Raw genomic sequence first — 10,425 nt, 5'->3', positions numbered from 1 at the left:
TGACTGTGCATATCATAATAAACTGTGGAAAGCTGTTCGAGTAATGAAACTACCAGACCATCTCACCTGTTTCTTAAGAAACCTGTATGCGGGCCAAGAAGCAACAGTTAGAATCCTGTATGGAAAAACTGATTGGTTCAAGATTGAGAAAGGGGTATGACAGGGCTGTCTGCTGCCACCCTGTTTGTTTAATCTGCACACTGAGCACATCATGAGAAATGCCAGGATGGATGAGTTACAAGCTGGAGTCAAGATAGGTGAGAGAAACATCAACAACCTCAGATATGTGCACAATACCACTCTAATGGCAGAAAGCAAAGAACTTTCTAAAGAGAACTAAAGAGCCTCTTGATGAGGGTGAAGGAGAGTGAAAGAACTGGCTTAAAATTAAATATTAAAAAAAGAAAACTAAGATCATGGTATCTGGCCCCATTACTTCATGGCAAAGAGAAGAGGAAAAGGTGGAAGTAGTGACAAATTTCCTGTTCTTGGTCTCTAAGATCACTGCGGATCGTGACTGTAGCCATGAAATCAGATGACTGCTTGTTGGCAGGAAAGCTATGACAAACTTAGACTGTGCTGAAAAGCAGAGACATTACCCTGCCGACAAAGGTCTGTATAGTCAAGGCTATGGTCTTCCCAGTGGTCACGTATAGTTGTGAGAGCTGGACCGTAAAGAAGGCAGAGTGCCAAAGAATTGATGCCTTTGAACTGTGGTGTTGGAGAAAGTGAAGTCGCTCTGTCGTCTCCGACTCTTTGGGACCCCATGGACTGCAGCCTCCCAGGCTCCTCCGTCCATGGGATTTTCCAGGCAAGAGTACTAGAGTGGGTTGCCATTTCTTTCTCCAGGGGAATCTTCCCGACTCAGGGATTGAACCCGGGTCTCCTGCGTTGCAGGCTGATGCTTTACCCTCTAAGCCACCAGGGAAGCCCCAAGGCTCCTGAAAATCCCCTGGACAGCGAGAAGATCAAATCAGTCAACCTTAAGGGAAATCAACCCTGAATATTCGTTGGAAGAACTGAAGCTGAAGCTCCACTGTTTTGGTCATCTTATGCGAACAGCTGACTCGTTGGAAAAGTCCCTGATGCTGGGAAAAATTGAGGGCTGAAGGAGAAGAGAGCATCAGAGGGTGATAAGGCTGGACGGCATCACTGATGCAATGGACATGAACTTGGGCAAACTTGGGAGATGGTGAGGGACAAGGAGGCCTGGTGTGCTGCAGTCCATGGGGTCACAAAGAATTGGACACGAATGGGCGACTGAACAACAAGAACATACCATTAAAAAGAACAATAATTTCATGATAGAATTAAACACAAGAGTTTAAAAAATATATAGATTCCCAGACCCCCTTCCCAGACCTACAGAACCAGATTCCTTGTGAAATGTTGATGGGCTTCCCTGGTGGCTTAGATGGTAAAGCATCTGCAGGATGCTTTCCCGAAATGCAGGAAACCCAGGTTCGATCCCTGGGTTGGTAAGATTCCCTGGAGAAGGAAATGGCAACCTGTTCCAGTATGCTTGCCTGGAGAATTCTGAGGACAGAGGAGCTTGGTGGACTACAGTCCATGAGGTTGCAAAGAGTTGGACATGACTAAGTGACTAACACACACACACGTAGGTGCTGACAGGAAAAAAATGCATGACAGAAAAGGTGTGAGTTAAGTTTTATTTGGTGACCTTACAAAGGAACAGCTCCAAAGAGGTGAGGGAGGAGCCAGAATATATATGAGCTATTTTTTTTTTTTTTTGCTGGAAAAAACAAGACCCAAGAATCTGAGGCCATTAACAAATTTTCATTACATGTGTATTTTAACCACCTGTGTGTGCTAAGTCGCTTCAGTCGTGTTTGGCTCTTTGCAATCCCATGGACTATAGCCCACCAGACTTCTCTCTCCATGAGATTCTCCAGTCAAGAATACTGGAGTAGGTTGCCATGACCCCCTCCAGGGGCTCTTCCCCACCCAGGGATCAAACCTAAATCTCTTCTCTCTCCTTCATTGGCAGGCGGGTGGTTTACCTCTAGCGCCACCTGGGAAGACTTCTTTGTAGGGATATCTACATTTTTAGAATAAAATTGCTGAGGTGTCTGAACTGCTAGGTCATTAGTATAGGACTTTTGGGGATCTCTGAAGGAGACAGGTATAGAATACAAATGGAGCTGCTTTTCAGTATATCACTGTCTTGACTAATTAAACTCTTCCAAATCAATTAAAATGAGTACTAGGAAAGTATTAATTTAAGGGAATTCTGGCATAAAAGCTTTTGTAAAATGAATAAACGTGTCTGGATCCAATATGTTAATCTTCCTGTATTTACCATGTACTTTCCATTTAAGGGAACAAGAGGGACAATAGAAAACACTTTTTTTTTTTTTTAAAGCATACACATTTTGCCCTCAAGTAAATTATAAGATTAATCTGAGCTGAGCCTGGGGCAGTTTGAAACTTCAACTCCATCGATAAACTGAGACCCGCACAAAACGCACATCCAAACCCACTGGACCCCGGCAGGAAGAGCTAGCTGGCTTCTTTCGGCCGAACACCACGCATGGCTCCTGGGAGCTGCCGCGGGGCAGTGGAGAATAGATGGTGTGCTGGTGGCGGTGTCAGCTCAGTCCAGATGGCGACCGGGCTGAAGCGCGACCCTGCTCCATGTAGCGGTGGAGATACAGCCGGTCACCCCAGATTTTAATCAGAGCCCTAGAAGGGGAGGAACTGGTGCTGCTAGAGCGACGACGATGGGTCGGTCAGGAAGGCTACCGTCCCAGACTGAGTGCAGGCACATCCCGCCCCCGGGAGCCCCCTAGCCTGCGCAGAACTTGGGAGGCCTCGGACGTCTGCAGCCGGAGGGTGAAAACCGATCACGGGTTTCCCGAGGAGGAAGACAACAACCCCAGCCTCAGGAGCCCTTTATTCTGAGTCTAGGAGCCACATTCCTGCTCTTAGGCGACTCAAAGCCGATTTCAAAAGCCGGTGTCCCGAGAACTTCCCGGCAGGAGTCAGCCAGCCCCGCGCGGGGGGCAAGTGGGCGCAGTGGAGGCAGAAACAGCGAGCAGCAGCAGGGCTGGGCGGAGGCGGTTAGGCTTTTCGACGCAGGCCAGGCGGGCTCCTCGGGCTCCCGGGACCCGGTGCTGGGGTCAGCGCCGGGGCCCTTTGCAGCCAGCTACACCCTCCCCCTTCCCTGCGGGCTTTTGCGCACGACGCGCCGCTTCACACGGAGAAGCGGGGACTTGATAAAGCCAGCCGGCGCGGCGCGCAGCTGCTGGCGTCGTGGGGGCAGCAGCGGTAGAGACAGCCGGACGACCCCTCAGCGGCCCCGGCGCGGTCCAGGCGGGAGCTGCGCGCAAGGCTCTGGTGCCAGGTGAGCGCTCGCCGCGGGAAAGACCAGCGCGCAACTCCAGGGAGCACGTAGCAGGGCGCGCGGGGCCGCATGAAAGCGGGCGAGAGGATGCATCTGTTGGACTCCAGGCTTGCAGTCGGGTAAGGAGAACCTGGGGAGGGGAGGGAATTTCAGTGACCTCAGCCACACCTCCCCGTCTGCCATCCTGGCAGTGGTTGGTTTTGGCGACCTCTCGACTTGGGACCCCCGCCCCCCGCCCCGACAGGAGGGGTGGGAGGGAGGTGGAGGAAAGGGGAAATTGAGGCTGAGCACAGGGACCAGTCCTTCCTCGCCGCAGAGCACAGATCCTGACCCCTGCGGGTTCGTGGGAGAGTGCATGCCTGGAGCTCCACCCCGGGGCTTGCTCTTAGCCCAGGGACCGCCCCGCCCTGGTAAGCCCGGTGTCTCCGAGTCCTTGCGAAGGGGCGAGCTGCTGTCTTCCCTGAGCATGAGCTCTGATCCTTATCCGCACTCCACTGGACCGGTCCAGCCCAGCCCCCCCGGCTTGTTCCCAAGGTCTTTACCTCCTCCAAGCCCTGGGAGGGATGAAGGAGGAGAAAACACACGGAGCCAAGACTCCAGAATGGTCATTCTCCAGCACCCTCCTGCAAGGAGGGGCTTCTGGTCACATCTTAGAGTCTGTCGAGCTTGGAGTATGTCCTTAACTCTTTTTCCAAACGGGCACAGGGGAATGCGCAGAGAGGTAAAACTAGAGTCAGCCCTCTTTGCTCCCATCTCATCCCTCACCCTTTCTCTCTGGACAGGACTTACACAACTCTGTGGGAGGATGGGACCAGCGGCATCCCTCCGTCATCTTCACCTGGCCTAGCCTTGCAACCCACTGAGCCAGCTCCGCAGAGCAGCCATTACTGCCATTCCCAGAAGGGTCCTGGCAGTCACTGCGACCCCAAGAAGAGGGCCTGGCGGCAGCTCTGTGTGGCTTCTGCCTTCTGCCTGTTGTTCATGATTGGGGAAGTCATTGGTAAGGAGTCTGGGCTAATTGCATGAAGTTGGCACATGGGTAGTCTGGATGATCCCTAAGGCTTTTCTCCTGAATGTTCCTGTAGCATTAATACCAACAGCCCCGTTTACTGTATGCTTGCCAGGCTAATAGTAGGTCTCCCTTGGTGGCTCAGACAGTAAAGAGGCTGCCTGCAGTGCGGGAGACCAGGGTTCCATCCCTGGGTCGGGAAGATCCCCTGGAGAAGGAAATGGCAACCCACTCCAGTATTCTTGCCTGAGAATCCCATGAACAGAGGAGCCTGGCAGACTACAGTCCATGGGATTGCAAAGAGTCAGACATGACTGAGCAGCTGTCACACACTCACACCATGCTGAACCTCTTACACGCACACTATCTCATGCAATCCTCACAACAGCCTTGTGCTGTCATGGGTCCCGATAGTCTCATTTTTATGATGCAACTGAGGCATCACAAAGTTAAATAACTTGCCTGAGGTTACGTACAACTAGTAGGTCAGGAAAGACCTGAATGCTAAAAGAAAAGAGCATTAATTGAGTGCCTACAATACTTTCCAAGCCCATTTTTTTTTTTTTTGTTTTTGGTTGTGTTGGCCACCCTGCACGGTTTGTGGAATCTTAGATTTCTGACCAGGGATTGAACCCGAGCCAAGGGTGCAATGAAAGTGGGGAGTTCGAACCACTGGACCGCGGCGGTATTCCCCTCCAGGCCCAATTTGAACTCAATTTTCACGTTCATCCTCTAAGTAGATTTTGCTAATCCCATTTCACAGATGCTGGTTGAGGCTCGGAGAAAGGAAGTCACTTGTTCATGGTTACATAGCTAATGGTGGAGAGATCTGGAATCCTTTGTCTTTCTCTAGAGCTCATGGTTTCCCTGCTGCGCACACACTCTGGGAAACTGGCTCCTTGGGGAGCCGATAAGGACCCTCCCTCCTCTTGGCTCTGCAGGTGGGTACCTGGCACATAGCTTGGCGATCATGACAGATGCAGCCCATATGTTCACTGACTTTGCCAGCTTGCTTATCAGCCTCTTCTCCCTGTGGATGTCTTCCCGGCCAGCCACCAAGACCATGAACTTTGGTTGGCATCGAGCTGGTGAGGGCCCTGATTGGGATGGGGGGTGGAGTTGGGGGAGGAGGGGGTGGGTTAAGATGAAAGTTCTTAGGTGAGTGCATTGGGTCCCTGAGTAAAACCAGGAGGGTGACTTGGGTGGGGGAAGAGGATGTCAACCATGACTTTTGTCCTTTGAGAGCTTCCAGTCTGATGGGGGAACCCTGGTCCCCTGTCCTCTGGGAGTTCCCACCCTGCAGGGAAGGAAAGTCCACCTTCCTAAGAGGATAAATTTTATTTATTTAAGAATAAATGATGGTGGTGTTCACTTTGCACATAACGCCATGGATCGGCTTTAGCGGGGAGGGACAGGTCAGGAAAGCTTTCTGAAGTTCATCTCTGGGCTGCATTCTCATTCTCTTCTTGGTGGGAGATGGCCCAGCCTCTGTTCTTCAGAGCCTCAGTTTGCCAGATGAGCAATGAGTCAGCTTCAACAGAAAAAGTTGCCCCAGATGATGTCTTGGGTTTCTTCTAGCTCTAACCTTTTCAGATGTATGAGTGGTGGGGTGAGGTGCCAGCCATGGTACCTCCAGCAGAGTCATACCTACAATCAGACCCAGGCTCAGATTTTGTGGGAAGGGAGAGGAGGGGCTCCTTAGCCTCAGGGCCCCATGCTAAGATTGGTATTGGGGGCCGGGTTCTTCCTCAGAGATCCTGGGTGCCCTGCTCTCTATGCTGTCCATCTGGGTCATGACGGGGGTGTTGCTGTACTTGGCGGTGGAACGGCTGATCTCTGGACACTATGAGATTGAGAAGGAGACTATGCTGATCACGTCGGGCTGTGCTGTGGTCATGAACATCATGTGAGTGTGGCCTGGGGTCCCTGTGAACCCTCCCCCTCCTCACAGGCATACCTACAGGCCTGCTCTTGTTAGGAGGGGGCCATGCCTCACACCAGGATGGCTGCAGGATCAGAATCTCCCTCGTGGTCTGAGCTCTGGCACCTGGAACACCTAGGTCCTGCCTGAGGCCTAGGGCCAGGCCATCAGAAACTGTAAACCTGGGGCGACATCAAGTCCCCACCCTAGATGTGTAGTGAATAACCAGAGACAGGCTTCCTACCTGTTGTGGGGAGGGGTGAGTCTAGTGCTTACAGGAGCAGGGGTCCCTAGGGACAGAATCTCAAAGCCCGTTTCAATCTGATGTGCCTGAAGTTGGTCTCATCGAGACGTAAGTTGTGTAGAGCAGGGGTGTCTATTCTGGGTTCTCTCCCCCTTGCCCAGTGGCCTTGGGCAAGCCACTTCCCTCTCTGGGCCTCAGCTTCACCCTCTGTGACATGCTGGAGGGAACTTGATCTCCTCTGTAGCGCCCTTCTGCTCTGAGGTTTGACACTGGGGCAGCTTTGTGCCCAGGTTCAGCCTGGCATTGGATGGAGCTGAGCCCCTCCTCCCATTGGCAAAACTCTGAACCAAGGCCACATTCGTTGGGCTCCTTCTGTGGCCAAAGGGAGCATGCAGTCTTGGGTGGGGGCTGGGATTTTGACCCCCACAGGGAGGTTAGTTCTGATGGGGGCCTCTGCCTAGCCAAATTTGAAGCTTCCATCTGCTCCCTCAGCAAGCCCCTGGGCCTTGTCTCCACTCCCATAGAATGGGGTTGATTCTTCACCAGTCTGGCCATGGACACAGCCACAATCCCGAGCACGGCCACAACGCCAGCCAGGAGCAGGGAAGCCCCAGTGTCCGAGCTGCCTTTATCCACGTCATTGGAGACTTTCTGCAGAGCTTGGGTGTTTTGGTGGCAGCCTTTATTTTATACTTCAAGGTTAGAGCTGGGGACAGGGGGAAGTAGGGGAGGGAGTGTAGGTCACCTGGGAGCTTCTCTCTGCGCAGGACCCTTTCCAGTTCTAGCTCCCTCCCAGCTCCAGGCAGAGGGTGGGAGAGGGAAGAAACATTTACCCAATACCCACGAAGCATTAGCGCTTCTGATCTTGATGAGAACCCTGAAGGGAGGTGGTGGTGTTTTCTGCTGCCCAGAAAGGCTCAATGACTTGCACAGCATCACTTAGCTGGTAAGTTGTAGAGTCAGATTCAAATCCTGGACTGTAGGTTGCTGAAGCCTGGGCATTGCCCATTACATAGAGGCAGTGGGGTGTAATGGAAAGAGCCCAGCATTGGGTTTGAAACTTAGATCATCCCTTGCTAGCTGCATGATGTAGAGGAGTCCCTTGCTCTAATTGAGCCTCTGTTACCCCACCTATAAAGCTGGGATGTTGGGCCAGATGGTGCCTAAGATTCCACTTAGCTCTGTCTGTGGCTTAGCCCCTTGGGCAGGGAGGGGTGGGGAGGCATGGTGTCTTATCCTGAACTGTGGTATGTCCTGCCTGTCCTTCTGGACACAGAATAAAAGGCAGAGAACTGGACGGCAGGGTCGGGGTGAAGCTCGTGCCCACCCTGCAGAAAAAGCCCTTCTCCCTGACTCACTACTGGGTGGGAGGGGAGAAGGAAGGCTGAAGTGTTGGCTGGTGACCCTCAGCTCTGCCTCTCTTTCCTTGTAGCCAGAGTACAAGTTTATAGACCCCATCTGCACCTTCCTCTTCTCCATCCTCGTCGTGGGGACAACCTTGACCGTCCTGAGAGATGTGATCCTGGTGCTGATGGAAGGTAACCTGAGCTTGGGGCTCCCTTTTTGCTCTTTATTTTCCAGTGCTAAGATAAGCTCGAGTCTGTGTATATGTGGGCTTCCCAGGTGACTCAGGGGCAAAGAATCTGCCTGCCAATCGAGCAGACACCAGTTTGATCCCTGGGTTGGGAAGGTTCCCCTGGAGGAGGAGCTGGCAACCCACTCCAGTATTCTTGCCTGGGAAATCCCATGGATAGAGGAGGCTGGCGGGCTACAGTCAATGGGGTCACAAAGAGTCAGACATGACTGACCATGCATTGTGTGTGTGTGGGGGGGGGGGTGCATCACAGCACATGGGGGGGGGCAAGGTCTGGAGAACCTCCTGGGGCCCAGACTAATCTTGACATTGAGCAGGGTCCTCTGGTGTGGTTGTTCCGGAAATGTCCCCTGGATCGTCCTTTCCATCCCCCTACCCCAAGGGTGCCTCCTCCCTGCTGGGATGTGTCCTCACTGCCAAGTCTGGGGGCTTCCAAGTATGTCTTTAGCACCTGGCCCTCCTGCCCTTCCTCATATGCTTCCTGAGTCTCCACTTGCCTTCCCTTTTGGGGTGAGGATTATGCTTCTCATTGCACAGTGCTGCGGGGCCAGACTGAGGATGAGAAAAAGATAGTCGGAGCTGGACAAGAAAGACTACTGAATCCACTCCAGCTCAGGCCTTCTTTCCTGAGGTGCTCCCGCCTCGGGAAGACGTGGCAGGGCTTTGAGGGGTGCTTAGTGGTAGCGAATGGTCTACCCCAAGTTACAACACCTACTTACCTGGCTTTCTGGTGCTCTGGGTCTGGGGCCATACGTCTCTGTTATTGGAATCAGTCTGGGTCCTGGTTTGGGGTCAGCCTGAGTGTTCAGCTGCAGGTCAGAGCATTTTCTCCAAGTGATGGACCCAGATAAAAGTGATGACAAGGATGCCCCATGGGGGTGCAGGGAGCCCTGGGTTGCCTTCTTTATCTTAAAACAATTTTTATATCAAGCATATACTAGGGGAAGAGACACTGAGAATAGGGTGATAAACCAAACAGTTGTCCTGCTCGCATATAGAGTTTCCATCTGAGACAGGGAGATAGCAAGAAACTAACAAATAAGATCATTTCTGACAGTGTCAAGTGTGAGGAGGAAAATACAACAGGGTGACACGATGGGGCTCGTTTCGGGGGGCAGGGGCAACCTCAGCTCTGCTGGCCAAGGAGGTCTGAATGAGGCGCCGTGCGAGGAGCAGGAAGCAGCGTGGGTAGGAGGGAGCCCTGTCCTTCAGCCCCTGTCCCTGTCGTCCTCAGGGACCCCCAAGGGCGTGGACTTCACAGCCGTGCGGAATCTGCTGCTGTCCATGGAGGGCGTGGAAGCCTTGCACAGCCTGCACATCTGGGCGCTGACCATGGCCCAGCCTATCCTGTCTGTCCACATCGCCATCGGTGAGTGGCGGAGGCACTCAGGGTGGGTGCGGGAGAGGCAGCCGGGGACCCGGGCCATCCCCGCCCGATGGGTCCAGATGATGCCTGGTGCCCACAGTGCCAGTGCTTTGGAGCTGACCCCATGCTGAGTACTGGGCACCTTTTATTTATTTGATCATCAATGTCCCATTTATAGATGAAGAAACTGAGGCGGGGTGGGAGGTGCTAAAGGCACTGGCCCTGGCTTTTACAGCTAGTAAGTGGCAGAGGAAAGACTCCGAGCCTTAAAGCCAGAGCTTTTCCGGCTCTTTCAGGGTTGTATGTGCCAGGTGGGGGAACCAGAGGGTTGCCTGGTACAGGAGTGAGTCTGGGGGTTTCTTGATGTTCACAGCCCCCTATCTTGTTCTGCTGGGGATAGGATTTGAGACTTGCCTTCTACTCACTCCTAAGGGCCCAAGAGTGAGTAATTGGTTCTCTGGTGCCTCCCCTCTCCCCCGCCACATGTCTTTTCGGCCCCCAGCTGAGAACGCAGATGCCCAGGCTGTGCTGAAGGCAGCCAGCAACCGCCTGCAGGAGACGTTCCACTTCCACACCATGACCATCCAGATCGAGAACTACTCTGAGGACATGAAGGACTGTCAGTCATGCAGGGGCCCCTCAGACTGACCACCTGGCCAGGCACCAACGGGGCGGGGATAGGCCTGCCGATGGCTGGCCCCCCTCACCTACCCCCCCCCCCCCCCCCCCGCCCCTGCCAGGCTCAGCCAGGTCTCTGCCTGCCCTGGAGAACCAGGTCCTTCTCCTAATCGCTGCTCCATGTTCAGTGTCAAGGGGCATTGTCCATCTCTGGGAACGGGTTCTTCCCTCGCCTCCCTCATCTGACTACCCCCAGCCCCAGGAGGGGAACCTGGCAGGTATGGAGCTGGTGTGACCACGTTCCTCCGG

The 10,425-nt window shown here is 53.5% G+C and overlaps 1 protein-coding gene across 1 annotated transcript; it reads left to right on the top strand.

Annotated features, from left to right (window-relative positions):
- Positions 1–2,849: 2,849 nt before the first annotated feature.
- On the top strand, positions 2,850–10,209 carry SLC30A2 (solute carrier family 30 member 2). Its single transcript, XM_020909319.2, has 8 exons — positions 2,850–3,483; positions 4,147–4,364; positions 5,315–5,461; positions 6,126–6,279; positions 7,063–7,237; positions 7,971–8,076; positions 9,367–9,501; positions 10,001–10,209. The coding sequence occupies exons 1-8, from the start codon at positions 3,434–3,436 to the stop codon at positions 10,144–10,146; spliced, it is 1,131 nt and encodes a 376-aa protein (XP_020764978.2). The 5' UTR covers positions 2,850–3,433; the 3' UTR covers positions 10,147–10,209.
- The last annotated feature ends 216 nt before the right edge of the window (positions 10,210–10,425 follow it).

Source organism: Odocoileus virginianus, chromosome 30 (assembly GCF_023699985.2).
Source record: "Odocoileus virginianus isolate 20LAN1187 ecotype Illinois chromosome 30, Ovbor_1.2, whole genome shotgun sequence".
NCBI lineage: Eukaryota > Metazoa > Chordata > Mammalia > Artiodactyla > Cervidae > Odocoileus > Odocoileus virginianus.
Note: the sequence above shows the minus strand (reverse complement) of the source record. Positions and strands in the feature narration are given on the sequence as shown.